The sequence below is a fragment of the Coregonus clupeaformis genome, chromosome 1 (assembly GCF_020615455.1).
Source record: "Coregonus clupeaformis isolate EN_2021a chromosome 1, ASM2061545v1, whole genome shotgun sequence".
NCBI classification, from domain to species: Eukaryota; Metazoa; Chordata; class Actinopteri; order Salmoniformes; family Salmonidae; genus Coregonus; species Coregonus clupeaformis.
The window spans coordinates 89,717,226-89,739,465 of NC_059192.1; the positions used below are offsets into that span (position 1 = coordinate 89,717,226).

At 44.2% G+C, this 22,240-nt stretch overlaps 1 protein-coding gene across 2 annotated transcripts in view; it reads right to left on the bottom strand.

Annotated features, from left to right (window-relative positions):
* Positions 1-2,712: 2,712 nt before the first annotated feature.
* LOC121578357 (receptor-type tyrosine-protein phosphatase F) overlaps positions 2,713-22,240 on the bottom strand; it is a 231,295-nt gene continuing 211,767 nt past the window's right edge. Inside the window, exons 1-9 of one of the 2 annotated variants that reach the window (XM_045223272.1) lie at positions 21,155-21,240; positions 19,055-19,247; positions 18,017-18,159; positions 17,590-17,716; positions 12,913-13,058; positions 12,452-12,693; positions 10,444-10,637; positions 4,044-4,184; positions 2,713-3,316 (exon numbers count right to left, since the gene is read on the bottom strand). In XM_045223272.1, the coding sequence (XP_045079207.1) occupies positions 3,303-3,316; positions 4,044-4,184; positions 10,444-10,637; positions 12,452-12,693; positions 12,913-13,058; positions 17,590-17,716; positions 18,017-18,159; positions 19,055-19,247; positions 21,155-21,223 (1,269 nt within the window). In that variant the 5' untranslated portion in view covers positions 21,224-21,240 and the 3' untranslated portion in view covers positions 2,713-3,302. Of the gene's footprint in view, positions 3,317-4,043; positions 4,185-10,443; positions 10,638-12,451; positions 12,694-12,912; positions 13,059-17,589; positions 17,717-18,016; positions 18,160-19,054; positions 19,249-21,154; positions 21,241-22,240 lie in introns of those variants that run through there. The other variant, XM_045223274.1, reaches the window with a different exon arrangement.

The following is a 22,240-nucleotide window of genomic DNA, read 5'->3' on the forward strand; positions in this document are numbered from 1 at the left end:
CTTTAGTTTTGATCCTGACCGCAGCGCTCTCTGGGCCCGGGCCTACATCAGTGTGAGCTCTAACCCAGACCTGGTACTCCACTTCTCCAGGCCCTCCTCCAGCACGTAACTAGGCGTCTGCTCCGATGCCAGGCACCTCGTGGCGATCGGGGTCCTCGCTGGCGCTGGCCGTGGATTGGTAGCTAACGGTGTACGCCACGATGGCGCCGTGACGGGACGCAGCAGGCGGGGCCACCCAACTCACCTTGAGGGAGGTGGAGCTTAGACTGGCTGTAAAGGTGTGGGGGGAGCATGGGAGGGAGGAATCAAGCTAAAATAATAAACATAACCAAGGATGGGGAGGGAGGGGGTGCAGACTCTGGACTGAGAGATTGGTTCAATCAGATCAAAAACAACTACGTCTGTTTTTATATTTACATACAGTGCCTTCGGAAAGTATTCAGACCGCTTGACTTTTTGTTAGGTTACAGCCTAAAATTGATACATTTGTTTTTTCCCCTCATCAATCTACACACAATACCCCATAATGACAAAGCAAAAATAGGTTTTTAGACATTCTTGCTAATTTATTAAAAATAAAAAACAAGAAATATTACATTTACATAAGTATTCAGACCCTTTACTCAGTACTTTGTTGAAGCACCTTTGTCAGCAATTACAGCCTTGAGTCTTCTTGGGTATGACGCTACAAGCTTCGCACACCAGTATTTGGGGAGTTTCTCCCATTCTTCTCTGCAGATTCTCTCAAGCTCTGTCAGGTTGGATGGGGAGCATTGCTGCACAGCTATTTTCAGGTCTCTCCAGAGATGTTCGATCGGGTTCAAGTCTGGGCTCTGGCTGGGCCACTCAAGGACATTCAGAGACTTGTCCCGAAGCCACTCCTGGGTTGTCTTGGCTGTGTGCTTAGGGTCGTTGTCCTGTTGGAAGGTGAACCTTCACCCCAGTCTGAGGTCCTGAGCGCTCTGGAGCAGGTTTTCATCAAGGATCTCTCTGTACTTTGCTCCGTTCAGCTTTCCCTCGATCCTGACTAGTCTCCCAGTCCCTGCCGCTGAAAAACATCCCCACAGCATGATGCTGCCACCACCATGCTTCACCGTAGAGATGGTGCCATGTTTCCTCCAGACGTGACGCTTGGCATTCAGGCCAAAGAGTTCAATCTTGGTTTCATCAGACCAGAGAATCTTGTTTCTCATGGTCTGAGAGTCTTTAGGTGCCTTTTGACAATCAAGCGGGCTGTCATGTGCCTTTTACTGAGGAGTGGCTTCTGTCTGGCCACTCTACCATAAAAGGGCTGATTGGTGGAGTGCTACAGAGATGGTTGTCCTTCTGGAAGGTTCTCCCATCTCCACAGAGGAACACTGGAGCTCTGTCAGAGTGACCATCAGGTTCTTGGTCACCTCCCTGACCAAGGCCCTTCTCCCCCGATTGCTCAATTTGGCCGGGCGGCCAGCTCTAGGAAGAGTCTTGGTGGTTCCAAACTTCTTCCATATAAGAATGATGGAGGCCACTGTTTTCTTGGGGACCTTCTTGGTACCCTTCCCCAGATATGTGCCTCGACACAATCCTGTCTCGGAGCTCTACGGACAATTCCTTCGAGCTCATGGCTTGGTTTTTGCTCTGACATGCACTGTCAACTGTGGGACCTTATATAGACAGATGTGTGCCTTTACAAATCAGGTCCAATCAATTGAATTTACAACAAGTGGACTCCAATCAAGTTGTAGAAACATCTCAAGGATGATCAATGGAAACAGGATGTCCCTGAGCTCAATTTCAAGTCTCATAGCAAAAGGGTCTGAATACTTATGTAAATAAGGTATTTATGTTTTTTAATTTGAATACATTTGCAAAAAAATCTAAAAACCTGTTTTCGCTTTCTCATTATGGGGTATTGTGTGTAGATTGCTGAGGATTTGTATTTATTTAATCCATTTTAGAATAAGGCTGTAAAATGTGGAAAAAGTCAAGTGGTCTGAATACTTTCCGAAGGCACTGTATGTGCATAAGGTGTCGTTGGCACATAGGCCCTTAGCTGTATTCTTGTCTTTATGAACATGTAGCATGATGACGTAAAAAGTCCTCTTCCTGATGTGTATTCACTAAAAAATATGAGCTCATTTACATACAGTATGTGTGGCTGCTAGCCAAATAGCGTTGCTCTTCTGTTGTCATCGGATGGTGTGCTTTTTTTTTTTGAAAATGCAGATTTCCGAAAGCTAATGCGACCCCCCCCTGGTGTGTTAACCCTGTCACTGAAACCTTGACGACAGCGGTTGGCGTTTATCAGTCGTGTTTCACACACACATCACAGACCTCGGTAGCGCTTTACATTACATCACGGTAATAACAGGGCAATAACGTAGGTAATAACTATGTTATTTCTAGGTTATCTTCAGTAATTACCATTAGTTGCCAATAGTAGTTACCGATGTAGTTTCCCCCCCAAATCCCTCCCAACTAAAGCCCATGGTTTGTAACGTGGAAACAGAGATGGCAGTTTCTATGTAATAACATGGAATCAGGGCTGGAAAATGCAAGATGACTTGTTTCTCTTTAGTTCCACAGTTAAACCCCTTCCCCAATAAGCATGTCATGTGGCCTTTAGTGTACTTTGTGTTCTTCAGTAAAGCGACACCAGTTTGGTGCTTTCAAAACCAGTCACACCTAGACGCTGTGACATAGTAATGTCTTGGAGTGTCAAACAAAGACCAGTTCACAATCAGAAGTTTCTTTATTGACAAATAATATATGCACCCAAGATATGACAGGTGGCATTCGGTGACGTGCTGTAATGTAATTAAAATGGGTGATGGGTACTGACTTCTAAACTTGAAATATGAAATATCCTTATTCACGCTACTGAGGTCGAGAGGGGAATGCAGAACGTTTACTTTCTGTCAGAAAATGTAATTGTTAGACATCATGTATCCTATGGAGAAGGGCCACAGTCTGGCTCCAGTCAACAGGACAGCCGTGAGTTGGGGAAGGGGTGAGGAATTTGGGCCGAGGTCAGGTCAGATGAAATGAGAAAGAACAGGCATCACTAAAGTCCTGCCTAGCAACAGAGATGTATTGGCTGTCCAGATGTGTAAGGAGGAGACTCGGCATAGGAGGAAGGTATAAATACATGTGCTTGTGTAAATATGTCTTTTGTCTTTGCAGCTATTGGACCCATTGGGTGAATAGACTTGGTTTGAGCTTTGACTAGTTGTCCGTTAATTTTTCACTCTGTTTGTCAGAACCTAACAAAAGGAAAAATAGTTATTGGTCGGCCGTCTGCATGCTCCTTTCTAGAGATCCAGTTACCACGCTCCACCTGAAATGCAAGAAATTATAAACGTATGCAACACCCTTCTAGCTGCTAGCTAATGTTAGCTAGCTAGATAGACAACATCTTATTGCATCACACAGTATAAAAATATTTTTACACAATATTACAAAACCAAATGATCACCACTAGTTCACTAGTTGACTACTGATTGTCACGTCTAGACATTTCTTAACCGGTTGTTCATTGCTCTAGTTCTTAAAATCAAAGATCACAAAACCACATCACATACTAATAATAAACCAAATCACATAGAAATAAATAAATTAGCTTATGCAGGGGGCACACTGAACACACAGAGAACACTGAACACACTGAGCACACTGAACACACTGAACACACAGAGAACACTGAACACACTGAACACACAGAGAACACTGAACACACAGAGAACACTGAACACACTGAACACACAGAGAACACTGAACACACAGAGAACACTGGACACACTGAACACACTGAACACACTGAACACACTGAACACACTGAACACACTGAACACACTGAACACACAGAGAACACTGAACAGACTGAACACACTGAACACACAGAGATTACTGAACACACAGAGAACACTGAACACAGAGAACACTGAACACACTGAACACACAGAGAACACTGAACACACAGAGAACACTGAACACACTGAACACACAGAGAACACTGAACACACAGAGAACACTGAACACACAGAGAACACTGAACACACCTTTACCTTTAGCCCTAGAGTACCTCAGTAATGTATTTGGCCTTAGCTGGTCCCAGCCTCCCTCCCTCTCTCTCTCTCTCTCTCCCTTTCTTCCACAGGCAGGAAGGTTAGTGTCAGGAGGGATAGGGTAGATGACAATACTGAAACCTGAGGAGGAAGAGTGGGAGTGGTTTCGTGGCTGTTTGGAACCAACTGTAGGTCAGCGAGTGAAAGGTTTGAAAGAAGAGTATGAGGAAGTGGAGGTGAGGAGGAAGAGGAGGTTGGATCGTAGCTGTTTAGTTTGAAACAGCTGCTGGGCAATGGAGACTTGAGGAGGAGGTGATTCTCCTGGGTTAGTGGAAGATGCGGAAACGGATAAAGAGAGGGGGGGAGTAAGCTGTGTGTAGACCCCCAGGCAGGTGAGTGTTTGGACACAGGGACAGAGCAGGACAGAGGGACAGGTGAGTGTTTGGACACAGGGACAGAGGTACATGTGAGTGTTTGGACACAGGGACAAAGCAGGACAGAGGGACAGGTGGGTGTTTGGACACAGGGACAGAGGTACATGTGAGTGTTTGGACACAGGGACAAAGCAGGACAGAGGGACAGGTGGGTGTTTGGACACAGGGACAGAGGTACATGTGAGTGTTTGGACACAGGGACAAAGCAGGACAGAGGGACTGGTGGGTGTTTGGACACAGGGACAGAGGTACATGTGAGTGTTTGGACACAGGGACAGAGCAGGACAGAGGGACTGGTGGGTGTTTGGACACAGGGACAGAGGTACATGTGAGTGTTTGGACACAGGGACAGAGCAGGACAGAGGGACTGGTGAGTGTTTGGACACAGGGACAGAGCAGGACAGGGGGACTGGTGAGTGTTTGGACACAGGGACAGAGGGATAGGTGAGTGTTTGGACACAGGGACAGAGCAGGACAGGGGGACTGGTGGGTGTTTGGACACAGGGACAGAGGGATAGGTGAGTGTTTGGACACAGGGACAGAGAAGGACAGAGGGACAGGTGAGTGTTGTGTAGACAGGGACAGAGCAGGACAGAGGGACAGGTGAGTGTTGTGTAGAGAGGTAAAGATACAGCTCTCCACAACACAAGCAGTCTGACCTTTCAGAGGGTTAGCTGTGAATCCTCATAATAAGTCTGACCTTTCAGAGGGTTAGCTGTGAATCCTCATAATAAGTCTGAACTTTCAGAGGGTTAGCTGTGAAGAACTCATAATAAGTCTGACTTTTCAGAGGGTTAGCTGTGAAGAACTCATAATAAGTCTGACCTTTCAGAGGGTTAGCTGTGAAGAACTCATAATAAGTCTGACCTTTCAGAGGGTTAGCTGTGAAGAACTCATAATAAGTCTGACCTTTCAGAGGGTTAGCTGTGAAGAACTCATAATAAGTCTGACCTTTCAGAGGGTTAGCTGTGAAGAACTCATAATAAGTCTGACCTTTCAGAGGGTTAGCTGTGAAGAACTCATAATAAGTCTGACCTTTCAGAGGGTTAGCTGTGAAGAACTCATAATAAGTCTGACCTTTCAGAGGGTTAGCTGTGAAGAACTCATAATAAGTCTGACCTTTCAGAGGGTTAGCTGTGAAGAACTCATAATAAGTCTGACCTTTCAGAGGGTTAGCTGTGAAGCACTCATAATAAGTCTGACCTTTCAGAGGGTTAGCTGTGAAGAACTCATAATAAGTCTGACCTTTCAGAGGGTTAGCTGTGAAGAACTCATAATAAGTCTGACCTTTCAGAGGGTTAGCTGTGAAGAACTCATAATAAGTCTGACCTTTCAGAGGGTTAGCTGTGAAGAACTCATAATAAGTCTGACCTTTCAGAGGGTTAGCTGTGAAGAACTCATAATAAGTCTGACCTTTCAGAGGGTTAGCTGTGAAAAACTCATAATAAGTCTGACCTTTCAGAGGGTTAGCTGTGAAGGTCTCATAATAACTCCGAACTTTCAGAGGGTTAGCTGTGAAGGTCTCATAATACGTCTGACCTTTCAGAGGGTTAGATGTGAAGGTCTCATATTAAAGTCTGACCTTTCAGAGGGTTAGCTGTGAAGAACTCATAATAAGTCTGACCTTTCAGAGGGTTAGCTGTGAAGGTCTCATAATACATCTGACCTTTCAGAGGGTTAGCTGTGAAGAACTCATAATAAGTCTGACCTTTCAGAGGGTTAGCTGTGAAGGTCTCATAATACGTCTGACCTTTCAGAGGGTTAGATGTGAAGGTCTCATATTAAGTCTGACCTTTCAGAGGGTTAGCTGTGAATCCTCATAAAAAGTATGACCTTTCAGAGGGTTAGCTGTGAAGGACTCATAATAAGTCTAACCTTTCAGAGGCTTATCTGTGAAGGTCTCATAATAAATCTGACCTATCAGAGGGTTAGCTGTGAATCCTCATAATATGTCTGACCTTTCAGAGGGTTAGCTCTGAAGAAATCATAATAAGTCTGACATTTCAGATGGTTAAATGTGAAGAACTCACAATAAGTCTGACCTTTCAGAGGGTTAGTTGTGAAAGACTCCTAATAAGTCTAACCTTTCAGAGGGTTAGCTGTGAAAGACTCCTAATAAGTCTGACCTTTCAGAGGGTTAGTTGTGAAGGACTCATAATAAGTCTGACCTTTCAGAGGGTTAGCTCTGAAGGACTCTTAATAAGTCTGACCTTTCAGAGGGTTTGCTGTGAAGAACTCATAATAAATCTGACCTATGAGAGGGTTAGCTGTGAAGGTCTCATAATAAGTCTGACCTTTCAGAGGGTTATATGTGAAAAACTCATAATAAGTCTGACTTTTCAGAGGGTTAGCTGTGAATCCTCATAATACGTCTGACCTTTCAGAGGGTTAGCTGTGAATCGTCATAATAGGTCTGACCTTTCAGAGGGTTAGCTGTGAATCGTCATAATACGTCTGGCCTTTCAGAGGGTTAGCTGTGAATCCTCATAATAGGTCTGACCTTTCAGAGGGTTAGCTGTGAATCCTCATAATAGGTCTGACCTTTCAGAGGGTTAGATGTGAAGGTCTCATAATAAGTCTGACCTTTCAGAGGGTTAGCTGTGAAGGACTCATAATTAGTCTGACCGTTCAGAGGGTTAGCTCTGAAGGACCCATAATAAGTCTGACCTTTCAGAGGGTTTGCTGTGAAGAACTCATAATAAGTCTGACCTTTCAGAGGGTTAGCTGTGAATCCTCATAATAAGTCTGACAATTAAGAGGGTTAGCTGTGAATCCACATAATAAGTCTGACCTTTCAGAGGGTTTGCTGTGAATCCTCATAATAAGTCTTTCTTTTCAGAGGGTTAGCTGTGAAGAACTCATAATAAGTCTGACCTTTCAGAGGGTTATCTTTGAAGGACTCATAATAGGTCTGACCTTTCAGAGGGTTAGTTGTGAAGGACACCTAATAAGTCTGACTTTTCAGAGGGTTATCTGTGAAGGACTCATAATACATCTGACCTTTCAGAGGGTTAGCTGTGATTCCTCATAATAGGTCTGACCTTTCAGAGGGTTATCTGTGAAAAACTCATAATAAGTCTGACCTTTCAGAGGGTTATCTGTGAAGGCTTCATAATAAGCCTGACCTTTCAGAGGGTTATCTGTGAAGGTCTCATAATAAATCTGACCTATCAGAGGGATAGCTGTGAATCCTCATAATAACTCTGACCTTTCAGAGGGTTATCTGTGAATCCTCATAATACGTCTGACCTTTCAGAGGGTTAGCTGTGAAGGTCTCATAATAAGTCTGACCTTTCAGAGGGTTAGCTGTGAATCCTGATAAGTGTGACCTTTCAGAGGGTTATCTGTGAATCCTCATAATAAGTCTGACAATTAAGAGGGTTAGCTGTGAATCCACATAATAAGTCTGACCTTTCAGAGGGTTTGCTGTGAATCCTCATAATAAGTCTGACTTTTCAGAGGGTTAGCTGTGAAGAACTCATAATAAGTCTGACCTTTCAGAGGGTTAGCTGTGAAGGACTCATAATAAGTCTGACCTTTCAGAGGGTTAGCTGTGAAGGACTCATAATAAGTCTGACTTTTCAGAGGGTTATCTGTGAAGGACTCATAATACATCTGACCTTTCAGAGGGTTAGCTGTGAATCCTCATAATAGGTCTGACCTTTCAGAGGGTTAGTTGTGAAAGACTCATAATAAGTCTGACCTTTCAGAGGGTTATCTGTGAAAAACTCATAATAAGTCTGACCTTTCAGAGGGTTAGCAGTGAATCCTCATAATAAGTCTGACCTTTCAGAGGGTTAGCTGTGAATCCTCATAATACGTCTGACCTTTCAGAGGGTTTGCTGTGAATCCTCATAATAAGTCTGACCTTTCAGAGGGTTAGCTGTAAAGGACTCATAATTAGTCTGACCTTTCAGAGCGATAGCTCTGAAGGACTCATAATAAGTCTGACCGTTCAGAGGGTTAGCTGTGAAGGACTCATAATAAGTCTGACCTTTCAGAGGGTTAGCTGTGAATCCTTATAATAAGTCTGACCTTTCAGAGGGTTAGCTGTGAAGACTTCATAGTAAGTCTGACATTTTAGAGGGTTATCTGTGAAGAACTCATAATAACTCTGACCTATGAGATGGTTAGCTGTGAAGGTCTCATAATACATCTGACCTTTCAGAGGGTTATATGTGAAAAACTCATAATAAGTCTGACCTTTCAAAGGGTTAGTTGTGAAAGACTCATAATAAGTCTGACCTTTCAGAGGGTTATCTGTGAAAAACTCATAATAAGTCTGACCTTTCAGAGGGTTAGCAGTGAATCCTCATAATACGTCTGACCTTTCAGAGGGTTAGCTGTGAATCCTCATAATACGTCTGACCTTTCAGAGGGTTAGCTGTGAAGAACTCATAATAAGTCTGACCTTTCAGAGGGTTAGCTGTGAAGAACTCATAATAAGTCTGACCTTTCAGAGGGTTAGCTGTGAATCCTCATAATAAGTCTGACCTTTCAGAGGGTTAGCTGTGAATCGTCATAATAGGTCTGACCTTTCAGAGGGATAGCTCTGAAGGTCTCATAATAAGTCTGACCTTTCAGAGGGATAGCTCTGAAGGTCTCATAATAAGTCTGACCTTTCAGAGGGTTAGCTGTGAAGAACTCATAATAAGTCTTACCTTTCAGAGGGTTAGCTGTGAATCGTCATAATAGGTCTGACCTTTCAGAGGGTTAGCTGTGAAGGACTCATAATAAGTCTGACCTTTCAGAGGGTTAGCTGTGAAGAACTCATAATTAGTCTGACCTTTCAGAGGGATAGCTCTGAAGGACTCATAATAAGTCTGACCTTTCAGAGGGTTAGCTGTGAATCCTCATAATAAGTCTGACCTTTCAGAGGGTTAGCTGTGAATCGTCATAATAGGTCTGACCTTTCAGAGGGATAGCTGTGAAGGTCTCATAATAAGTCTGACCTTTCAGAGGGTTAGCTGTGAAGGACTCATAATAAGTCTGACCTTTCAGAGGGTTAGCTGTGAAGGACTCATAATTAGTCTGACCTTTCAGAGGGATAGCTCTGAAGGACTCATAATAAGTCTGACCTTTCAGAGGCTTAGCTGTGAAGGACTCTTAATAAGTCTGACCTTTCAGGGGGTTAGCTGTGAAGGACTCATAATAAGTCTGACCTTTCAGAGGGTTAGCTGTGAAGGACTCCTAATTATTCTGACCTTTCAGAGGGTTAGCTCTGAAGGACTCCAAATAAGTCTGACCTTTCAGAGGGTTAGTTGTGAAATACTTAGAATACGTCTGACCTTTCAGAGGGTTAGCTGTGAAATACTTAGAATACGTCTGACCTTTCAGAGGGTTAGCTGTGAAGGACTCATAATAAGTCTGACCTTTCAGAGGGTTAGCTGTGAAGGACTCCTAATTATTCTGACCTTTCAGAGGGTTAGCTCTGAAGGACTCCAAATAAGTCTGACTTTTCAGAGGGTTATCTGTGAAGGATTCATAATACATCTGACCTTTCAGAGGGTTAGCTGTGATTCCTCATAATAGGTCTGACCTTTCAGAGGGTTAGTTGTGAAAGACTCATAATAAGCCTGACCTTTCAGAGGGTTAGCTGTGAAGGACTCATAATAAGTCTGACCTTTCAGAGGGTTAGCTGTGAATCCTCATAATAAGTCTGACCTTTCAGAGGGTTAGCTGTGAATCCTCATAATAAGTCTGACCTTTCAGAGGGTTAGCTGTGAATCCTCATAATAAGTCTGACCTTTCAGAGGGTTAGCTGTGAAGGACTCATAATAAGTCTGACCTTTCAGAGGGTTAGCTGTGAAGGACTCCTAATAACATACTGTACACTCCACCCTAACACACACTCCACCCTAACACACACTCCACCCTAACACACACTCCACCCTAACACACACTCCACCCTAACACACACTCCACCCTAACACACACTCCACCCTAACACACACTTCCTCTCTCACCTTCATGCGGAGTATTGAACTGCAGTATGTCCGAGGGGGGTCCGACCCCTACAGAGGTGAACCCCAGCACCCTGAGATTGTAGGTGGCGTCAGGATACAGCCCTGATATGATGGTCACTGTGCTGTCGTCAGTGCTGTGTTTCTTCCACCATCTCAGAGGGACGTTCTTGTCTGTGTCGTAGTACACACGGTACCTGGTGATAGTTACAAAGAAATCGTTACATTCAACATTTGAAAAAGCAACAGTCGAAATGACCTGTACCAATTGAGACTTTTTATAAAAATATAAGCTTTTTAAGATATGATAAGATAAGACAATATAGTACTTTATTAATCACCCAAAGGCTTTTAAATAGTGTCTGTATTTCTTAATGATTTGTATATTTGTTTGATTGTTGTAGCTCAATTGGTAGATTACGGCGCTTGTAACGCCAGGGTAGTGGGTTCGATCCCCGGGACCACCCATACGTAAAAATGTATGCGCACATGACTGTAAGTCGCTTTGGATAAAAACATCTGCTAAATTGCATATTATTATTATTATTATTATTATTATTTTATTATTATTATTATTATTATCTAGTTAGAAAATAACTGTTATATCATACCTTACATACAATTATCTGTAAGGTCCCTCAGTCAAGCAGTGAATTTCAAACACAGATTCAACCACAAAGACCAGGGAGGTTTTCAATGCCTTGCAAAGAAGGGCATCTATTAGTAGATGGATAAACATGTAAAAAGCAGATATTGAATATCCCTTTGAGCATGGGGGAAGTTATTAATTACACTTTGGATGGTGTATCAGTACACCCAGTCACTACAAAGACACAGGCTTCATTCCTAACTCAGATACCGGAGAGGAAGGAAACCGCTCAGGGATTTCACCATGAGTCCTATGGTGGCTTTAAAACAGTTACAGAGTTTAATGACTGTGATAGGAGAAAACTGAGGATGGATCAACAACATTGTAGTTACTCCACAATACTAACCTAATTGACAGAGTGAAAAGAAGGAAGTCTGTAAAGAACAAAAATATTCCTAAACATGCATCCTGTTTGCAACAAGGCACTAAAGTAATACTGCAAAAAAATATGGCAAAGCAATTCACTTTTTGTCCTGAATAAAAAGTGTTATGTTCGGGGCAAATCCAATACAACACATTACTGAGTACAACTAAGTTTTTAGGATAAAAAATGAACTGAATGGAGCTAAGCACAGGCACCTGGTTCAGTCTGCTTTTCACCATACCCTGGGAGATGAATTCACCATTCAGCAGGACAATAACCTAAAACACAAGGCCAAATCTACACTGGAGTAGCTTACCAAGAAGAAAGTGACTATTCCTGAGTGGTCGAGTTCCAGTTTTGTCTGAAATCTGCTTGAAAACCTATGGCAAGACCTGAAAATGGTTGTCTAGCAATGACATACAACCAATTTGACAGAGCTTGAAGAATTTTTAAAGAATAATGGGCAAATGTTGCAATCCAAGTATGGAAAGCTCTTAGAGACTTACCCAGAAAGACTCACAGCTGTAATCGCTGCCAAAGGTGATTGTAACATGTATTGACTCAGGGGTGTGATTACTTATGTACATTAGATATTTCTGTATTGCATTTTCAATACATTTGCAAACATTTCTAAAAACATGTTTTGACTTCGTCATTATGGGGTATTGTGTGTAGATTGGTGGAGAGCAACAAAATCAATTCAATCCATTTTGAATTCAGGCAGTAACACAACAAAACGTGGAACGGTCAAGCGGTATGAAAACTTTCTGAAGGCACTGTACGCTATGACATTTGCTTATAAAGGACTTGTGAAACATCTATCATTAAGCCTTCATAAGACAAAAGCTGTGTCCCAAATGGCCCATATGACTCTGGTCAAAAGTAGTTCACTATATAGGGATTAGGATGCCATTTGGGACGCATTCATATTCACATGCTATGAAGTGTCTAGGAATCCTTCATTAAGCCTACATAAGACATATTCCTTTTCATCTTACCCCATGATCTGTCCGTTAGGTTTCTCGGGTGGTTCCCATTGGACCATTATGTTGGAGATAGACAGCTTGCGAACCTTGACATTCAGGGGGGGTGAAGAGGGAGCCTGCTCCCCCATACGGGTCTCTACCGGGTCAGAGGGTGGCCCCCGCCCAATGTTGTTCACCGCCATCACACGGAACTCATACTCTGAGTAGGGGCTGAGCCCGCCGATGCTGTAACTGGTGGTAGCTACTCCGTCCACCTACAATATCATAATATGGTTATTTAGCGAACACTTACAGTATATCCAAAGCTACTTACAGAACTATCAACCTTGGTGTTTCCCAGAATCAGGAGGGGAAAAAGCAGGAAATCTGGAGTCCTCGAACAAGGATTTCTGAAAAACCTGGGAATTTGGGAAAAGTGACCGGGATTTTGCAACCCTAACCATGTTGTAACCCAGTGAAGCATTGGAACCTACCTCTTGGAAGCCTGTGTAGTTGGTTTTAGGCCAGTACTGGATAATGTAGAAGGACACAGGTTCAGGGTTCCCAGAGTCCCAGGAGAGGGTCACATTGGTGGCTGTGGTCTCAGTCACTATGAGAGAGGTTGGGGGCTTGGGGAGGGCTGGAGGAGGAGAGATGGAGAGATGGAGAGATGGATGGAGAGAGAGAGAGCGAGCGAGAGCGAGAGCGAGAGCGAGACCCAAACTTAAGGAAAGCTTTGACTATGTACAGACTCAGTGAGCATAGCCTTGCTATTGAGAAAGGCCGCCGTAGGCAGACCTGGCTCTCAAGAGAAGACAGGCTATGTGCACACTACCCACAAAATGAGGTGGAAACTGAGCTGCACTTCCTAACCTCCTGCCAAATGTATGACCATATTAGAGACACATATTTCCCTCAGATTACAGCGATCCACAAAGAATTCGAAAACAAACCCAATTTTGATAAACTCCCCTTATCTACTGGGTGAAAAACCACAGTTTGCCATCACAGCTGCAAGATTTGTGACCTGTTGCCACAAGAAAAGGGCAACCAGTGAAGAACAAACACCATTGTAAATACAACCCATATTTATGTTTATTTATTTTCCCATTTGTACTTTAACTATTTGCACATTGTTACAACACTGTATATATACATAATATGATATTTGAAATGTCTTTATTCTTTTGAAACTTCTGAGTGTAATGTTTACTGTTAATATTTATTGTTTATTTCACTTTTGTTTACTATCTACTTCCCTTGCTTTGGCAATGTTAACACACGTTTCCCATGCCAATAAAGCCCTTAAATTGAAATTGAATTGAATTGAATTGAATTGAGAGAGAGAGCGAGAGAGAACGAGACAGAGAGAGAGAGAGAGAGAGCGCGAGAGCGAGAGAGATGGAGAAACAGAGCGAGAGAGAGAGAGAGAGCGAGAGCGAGAGAGATAGAGAGAGATGGAGAAACAGAGAGAGAGCGAACGAGCGAAAGAGAGCGAGACAGAGAAACAGAGAGAGAGCGAACGAGCGAAAGAGAGCGAGACAGAGAGAGCGAGACAGAGAGAGAGAGAGAGAGAGAGAGAGCGAAAGAGAGCGAGACGAGAGAGAGAGAGAGAGAGAGAGAGAGAGAGAGAGTGAGAGCGAGAGAGAGAGAGCGAGAGAGAGAGAGAGAGAGAGAGAGAGATGGGGAAAGAGAGAGAGCGAGAGCGAGAAAGATGGAGAAACAGAGAGAGCGAGAGAGAGAGAGAGCGCGAGAGCGAGAGAGATGGAGAAACAGAGAGAGTGAGAGAGAGAGAGAGCGCGAGAGAGATGGAGAAACAGAGCGAGAGAGAGAGAGAGCGAGAGCGATGGAGAAACAGAGCGAGCCAGACATGATTGAAAATCACAGAAGATTACAGACCAAGCGGACAATCACATTTAAAGAAAATGACAAACAAGAACAAAGAAAAAGAAAGAAAGAGAGTCTATCCATTATGGAGTTAATAGAGTCTAGCAGAACAGCTCCTGACTATATAAATGCAGCACGCTCCTGACTATATAAATGACACTGACATTCTCTGAGTCCATGGATGTTAATAGAGTCCAGCAGAACAGCTCCTGACTATATAAATGACACTGACATTCTCTGAGTCCATGGATGTTAACAGAGTCCAGCAGAACAGCTCCTGACTATATAAATGACACTGACATTCTCTGAGTCCATGGATGTTAAGAGTCCAGCAGCATAGCTCCTGACTATATAAATGCAGCACAGCTCCTGACTATATAAATGACACTGACATTCTCTGAGTCCATGGATGTTAACAGAGTCCAGCAGAACAGCTCCTGACTATATAAATGACACTGACATTCTCTGAGTCCATGGATGTTAACAGAGTCCAGCAGCACAGGCAATACGATTTCAAACAATCCACAACTCTTGTTTTTTTTTAAGGCCAGGGGAAGCTAATGATCCTCTGTGGCCAAATCATGCTTTAGTAGCCTCTATTTTGAATGATTTTATTTATTTCTGTATAGACAGGAGTAGGCTAATTAGGCTATATCATCTTGACAATTTTATTCAATTTATTCGGTACATTCTGTTGAGACAGAAATAGCCCAAACAGACTCTAGGATAGTAGTAGGATGACAGATCCCATATTCATACAACCAGTAGGCCTAGGCTAAATGAAAATAAAACGTTAAAAAGCAATTATCTTTTTTTTTCTTCTCTGGTGCCAATTTTTATTTTTCGGCTTTTCACCCCCCAAAAAAATATGGCCAAAAGCCGGCTATTACCGGCTAACGGAAACCCTGACAGACACATGTTCCGAGCAGACACACGACCAGAATATTGTGGAGCTCAGACCATATGTGTGTGTGTGTGTGTGTGTGTGTGTGTCCACACATATGTAAATGTAAATGTATAACTTCATGGGGTAAGCTAAGTTGATCCCTTACCTAATCTAAAGTGAGTCAAACATTTTATAATGATGTTTACAGTGCCATTCACTCTCTTATGGCTTTCAGGCCAAATTTCAGTTAGTCAGGTGGTATTGCTGGCAGTTGATGGTGTGTGTGTGTGTGTGTGTGTGTGAACCCAGGAACATTTGCCCTGATAGCCATTTGATCAGATCACTGGTGCATCAAAACATGTTGCAGCAACATTGACGTTGTGGTGGAAATTTAGACAGCTAGGAAGCTGTTTGATCGGCTCAAACTCATAACAATCTGCCATAATGAGTCACACTCCTTGGCTTGTCATCAACCACACTTCCCAGTCATCACAACTTGTAGTGTACGTGAGAGAACACAGTGGCTCCATCCCAAATTGCACACTATTCCATATATAGTGCACTACTTTTGCCCAGGGCCTATATGGGCTCTGGTCAAAAGTAGCACACTACATTGGGATTAGGGTGCGGTTTTGGATACAGCTTTTGTCATCACAGCTTGTCATGACCTTCTTGATCCAAACCAATCAGGTTTCAGGACTGGTCATTCAACTGAGACTGCTCTTCTCTGTGTCACGGAGACTCTCCGCACTGCTAAAGCTAACTCTCTCTCCTCTGCTCTTGTCCTTCTAGACCTGTCTGCTGCCTTTGATACTGTGAACCATCAGATCCTCCTCTCCACCCTCTCCGAGCTGGGCATCTCCGGCGCGGCTCACTCCTGGATTCGTCCTACCTGACCGGTCGCTCCTACCAAGTGGCGTGGCGGGAAGCTGTCTCCGCACCACGTGCTCTCACCACTGGTGTCCCCCAGGGCTCGGTTCTAGGCCCTCTCCTTTTCTCCCTATACACCAAGTCACTTGGCTCTGTCATATCCTCACATGGCCTTTCCTATCATTGCTACGCTGACGATACACAACTAATCTTCTCCTTTCCCCCTTCTGATAACCAGGTGGCGAATCGCATCTCTGCATGTCTGGCAGACATATCAGTATGGATGACGGATCACCACCTCAAGCTGAACCCTGGCAAGACGGAGCTGCTCTTCCTCCCCGGGAAGGACTGCCCGTTCCATGATCTCGCCATCACGGTAGACAACTCCGCTGTGTCATCCTCCCAGAGTGCGAAGAGCCTAGGCGTGACCCTGGACAACACCCTGTCGTTCTCCGCCAACATCAAGGCGGTGACCCGCTCCTGCAGGTTCATGCTCTACAACATTCGGAGAGTGCGACCCTGCCTTACACAGGAAGCGGCGCAGGTCCTGGTCCAGGCACTTGTCATCTCCCGTCTGGACTACTGCAACTCGCTGTTGGCTGGCCTCCCTGCCTGTGCCATTAAACCCCTACAACTCATCCAGAATGCCGCAGCCCGTCTGGTGTTCAACCTTCCCAAGTTCTCTCACGTCACCCCCCTCCTCCGCACACTCCACTGGCTTCCAGTTGAAGCTCGCATCCGCTACAAGACCATGGTGCTTGCCTATGGAGCAGTGAGGGGAACGGCACCTCTGTACCTTCAGGCTCTGATCAGTCCCTACACCCAAACGAGGGCATTGCGTTCATCCACCTCTGGCCTGCTGGCTCCCTTCCTCTGCGGAAGCATAGCTCCCGCTCAGCCCAGTCAAAACTGTTCGCTGCTCTGGCACCCCAATGGTGGAACAAGCTCCCTCACGACGCCAGGACAGCGGAGTCACTCACCACCTTCCGGAGACATTTGAAACCCCACCTCTTTAAGGAATACCTGGGATAGGATAAAGTATTCCTTCTAACCCCCCCCCAAATTGTAAAGTGGTTATCCCACTGGCTATAGGGTGAACGCACCAATTTGTGAGTCGCTCTGGCTAAGAGCGTCTGCTAAATGACGTTAATGTGCCCTTGAGCAAGGCACTTAACCCTAATTGCTCCTGTAAGTCGCTCTGGATAAGAGCGTCTGCTAAATGACTAAAATGTAAATGTAAAAAAAATGTACGTGATAACACACAGTCCGTCCCAGAGCAGATTACTCACCGTGAGATCCTTACAGTCTGTGTCCCAAATGGCACCCTATTCCCTATATAGTGCACTACTATCAGGGTACATAGGGAATAGGATTCCATTTGGGACTCAGAAACTGTGTCCTCCACTGACCTAGCCAGCATGTTGTCTTGATTCAAACACACACACCGCCTGACTAACTAAAATATGTCCTGAAAGCCAAAAGAGAGTGAAAGACACACACACACACTGCTTGACCTTTGACCCCTCACCTTTGACGGAGACCTGAGCGGTAGCCTTGATCATGCCCAGTGATGACATGGCCACGCAGGTGTAGTTGGCTGACTCTTTGACGATTGTCAACTTCAGAATATTCCAACCAATGGGCATCTCATCCTCCTAAATAAGAAGAATCCTAAAGATCCATTATCTTGCTTTGTGTCTGACCTGACATATTTCAGATAGAAATGCAAGTAATAGATCTTTAGCATTAGCATTGAAAGCAAGTCTGATAAGCGGTACATCCGTTCTATGTGCTTTATTTCTATACTTCCCCTCCTTTAAACTTAATTCAACACAATTCATACAGAGACTGCATATCATTGTGCTGTAGTAATAAAAGCCAGAATAAAACAGAATAAAAAATGAATGAACATGGTAAAAAAGTATAAGCAAAACAGTAACGGTGAAAGTAAAGACCTTGGTGAGTTCAATTTCTCCCTTTAACCACTTGACATAGGGCACGGGCGTTCCCTTAGCAACACAAATCAGATTGACACTGCTCCCAGGCATCACCTCATGGTTGGTAGGTGGGATGGAGAACCGAGGAGGGATACAACGTACTGAGGAGAAGAGGAGAGGAGAGAGGAGAATGTTAAGATGGGATCTCAAGAGGAGGAGAGAGAGTGTGGAGGTCAGGGACAGATACTGTTCTGTGTTGAGAGGAGAGGAGAGGAGAGGAGAGGAGAGGAGAGGAGAGGAGAGGAGAGGAGAGGAGAGGAGAGGAGAGGAGAGGAGAGGAGAGGAGAGGAGAGGAGAGGAGAGGAGAGGAGAGGAGAGGAGAGGAGAGGAGAGGAGAGGAGAGGGAGTGTGGAGGTCAGGGTTAGATACTGTTCTGTGTTGAGAGGAGAGGAGAGGAGCCAGAGTGTGGAGGTCAAGGACAGATACTGTTCTGTGTTGAGAGGGAGAGGAGAGGGGAGAGGAGAGGAGAGGGAGTGTGGAGGACAGGGTTAGATACTGTTCTGTGTTGAGGAGAGGAGAGGAGAGGAGAGGAGAGGGTGGAGGTCAGGGTTAGATAGTGTTCTGTGAGGAGAGGAGAGGAGAGGAGAGGAGAGTGTGGAGGTCAGGGTTAGAATCTGTTCTGTGAGGAGAGGAGAGGAGAGGAGAGGGAGTGTGGAGGTCAGGGTTAGAATCTGTTCTGTGAGGAGAGGAGAGGAGAGGAGAGTGTGGAGGTCAGGGTTAGAATCTGTTCTGTGAGGAGAGGAGAGGAGAGGAGAGGAGAGGAGAGGGAGTGTGGAGGACAGGGTTAGATACTGTTCTGTGTTGAGAGGAGAGGAGAGGAGAGGAGAGAGAGTGTGGAGGTCAGGGTTAGATTCTGTTCTGTGTTGAGAGGAGAGGAGAGGAGAGGAGAGGAGAGGAGAGGAGAGGAGAGGTCAGGGTTAGATAGTGTTCTGTGAGGAGAGGACATACACTCCACCCTAACACACACTCCACCCTAACACACACTTCCTCTCTCACCTCCATACCGAGACTTGAACTGCAGTATTTCCGAGGGCGGTCCGTCCCCTACAGAGGTGAACCCCAACACCCTGAGATTGTAGATGATGTTAGGATACAGCTCTGATATGATGGTCACTTGGCTGTCTTCAGTGCTGTGTTTCTTCCACCCACTCAGAGTGTCATTCTTGTCTGTGTCGTAGTACACACGGTACCTGGTGATAGTTACAAAGAAATCATTACATTCAACATTTGAAAAAGCAACAGTCGAAATGACCTGTACCAATTGAGACTTTTTATAAAAATATAAGCTTTTTTAAGATATGATAAGATAAGACAATATAGTTCTTTATTAATCACCCAAAGGCTTTTAAATAGTGTCTGTATTTCTTAATGATTTGTATATTTGTTTGATTGTTTTACATCTTATTTAGTTAGAAAACAACTGTTATATCATACCTTATTCTGTATACAGTGCCTTCAGAAAGTATTCACACCCTTGACTTTTTCCACATTGTTTTGTGTGTCAAAAGGTTGATGTGGATGCGGTGTTGGAGTCAGGCGCAGGACACAGAAGCTTAGTCGATCCGACTTTAATAGTCACAGGAGCAAAATACAAATCCAACGGGCCTCATAAACAGGAGACGAGCGAATACACAGAACAGTGCGTAAAGAGCGAACAGCACTAACAATAAGAAAACAAAATGACCTACACCAACAGACAGGCGTACAACAACACACAACTACAAACAAAACCAAAGGAAACTTATAGGTGACATAATCAATAACGTGATAAGGAACAGGTGCACTAATCAGACAAAACCAAACAAACATAGATAACATCAAACGGTGGCAGCTAGTACTCCGGGGACGACGAACGCCGAAGCCTGCCCGAACAAGGAGGAGGAGCAGCCTCGGCGGAATTCGTGACATTGTGGTACAGCCTGAATTTAAAATGGATTAAGTTGAGATTTTGTGTCACTGGCCTACACACAATACCCCATAATGTCAAAGTGGAATTATGTTTGTAGACATTTGAACAAATTAATAAACAATGAACAGCTGAAATGTCTTGAGTCAATAAGTATTCAACCCCTTTGTTATGGCAAGCCTAAATAAGTTCAGGAGTAAAATGTGCTTAACAAGTCACATAATTAGTTGCATGGACTCATTCCGTGAGTGATAATAGTGTTTAACATTTTTTAAATGATTACCCTCATCTCTGTACTTATCTGTAAGGTCCCTCAGTCAAGCAGTGAATTTCAAACACAGATTCAACTGTCACGATCGTCAGGGAGAGACCAAGGCGCAGCGTTGAATGCGTACATATTTATTAATAATACTGATCACACGATCAAAACAACGGACGATAACGTGATGTCTACGGTTAAACACAAACCAAAATAGAACAAGAAACCACAAACACAAAGTGAAAGACAGACAGTTAAATATGGCTCCCAATCAGAGACAACCAGCTGACACTCGTTGCCTCTGATTGGGAGTCACTCAGGCCAACATAGAAATACAAACATAGAATTTCACACCCTGGCTCAACATAACAGTGTCCCCAGAGCCAGGGCGTGACAGTACCCCCCCCTAAAGGCGCGGACTCCGACCGCGCCAACTAAACACCACAGGGGAGGGACCGGGTGGGCACTCCGGTATTGACATAACATGTATTGACTCAGGGGTGTGATTACTTATGTACATTAGATATTTCTGTATTGCATTTTCAATACATTTGCAAACATTTCTAAAAACATGTTTTGACTTCGTCATTATGGGGTATTGTGTGTAGATTGGTGGAGAGCAACAAAATCAATTCAATCTATTTTGAATTCAGGCAGTAACACAACAAAACGTGGAACGGTCAAGCGGTATGAATACTTTCTGAAGGCACTGTACGTATGACATTTGCTTATAAAGGACTTGTGAAACATCTATCATTAAGCCTTCATAAGACAAAAAGCTGTGTCCCAAATGGCCCATATGACTCTGGTCAAAAGTAGTTCACTATATAGGGATTAGGATGCCATTTGGGACGCATTCATATTCACATGCTGTGAAGTGTCTAGGAATCCTTCATTAAGCCTACATAAGACATATTCATTTTCATCTTACCCCCATGATCTGTCCGTTAGGTTCCTCGGGTGGTTCCCATTCGACCATCAAGTGGGAGAAAGATATCATGCGGACCTGGACATACAGTGGGGGGTGAAGAGGGAGCCTGCTCCCCGTACGTGTCTCTACCGGGTCAGAGGGTGGCCCCGCCCAATGTTGTTCACCGCCATCACACGGAACTCATACTCTGAGTAGGGGCTGAGCCCGCCGATGCTGTAACGGGTGGTAGCTACTCCGTCCACCTACAATATCATAATATGGTTATTTAGCGAACACTTACAGTATATCCAAAGCTACTTACAGAACTATCAACCTTGGTGTTTCCCAGAATCAGGAGGGGGAAAAAGCAGGAAATCTGGAGTCCTCGAACCAGGATTTCTGAAAAACCTGGGAATTTGGGGAAAGTGACCGGGATTTTGCAACCCTAACCATGTTGTAACCCAGTGAAGCATTGGAACCTACCTCTTGGAAGCCTTTGTAGGTGGTTTTAGGCCGGTACTGGATAATGTAGAAGGACACAGGTTCAGGGTTCCCAGAGTCCCAGGAGAGGGTCACATTGGTGGCTGTGGTCTCAGTCACTATGAGAGAGGTTGGGGGGGCTTGGGGAGGGCTGGAGGAGGAGAGGTGGGGAGGGAAGAGAGAGAGAGAGAGAGAGAGAGAGAGAGAGAGAGAGAGAGAGAGAGAGAGAGATGGAGATGTTTGTTATATGAAATGAAATCAAGGCGATCATTCGGTACTTGATAGATCTGAGTTCTAAGACAACAGATGATTGACCCCCATAACTCTAAAAGGGACACACCTATTAAAGACTGTTTCATGGACTATTAATTAAAGTAATGGACATGCTATATTCACATCCAAATCTCCTCAGTCCCCCATATTAAAACCATCATAACACAGCCAGACATGATTGAAAATCACAGAAGATTACAGACCAAGCGGACAATCACATTTAAAGAAAATGACAAACAAGAACAAAGAAAAAGAAAGAAAGAGAGTCTATCCATTATGGAGTTAATAGAGTCTAGCAGAACAGCTCCTGACTATATAAATGCAGCACAGCTCCTGACTATATAAATGACACTG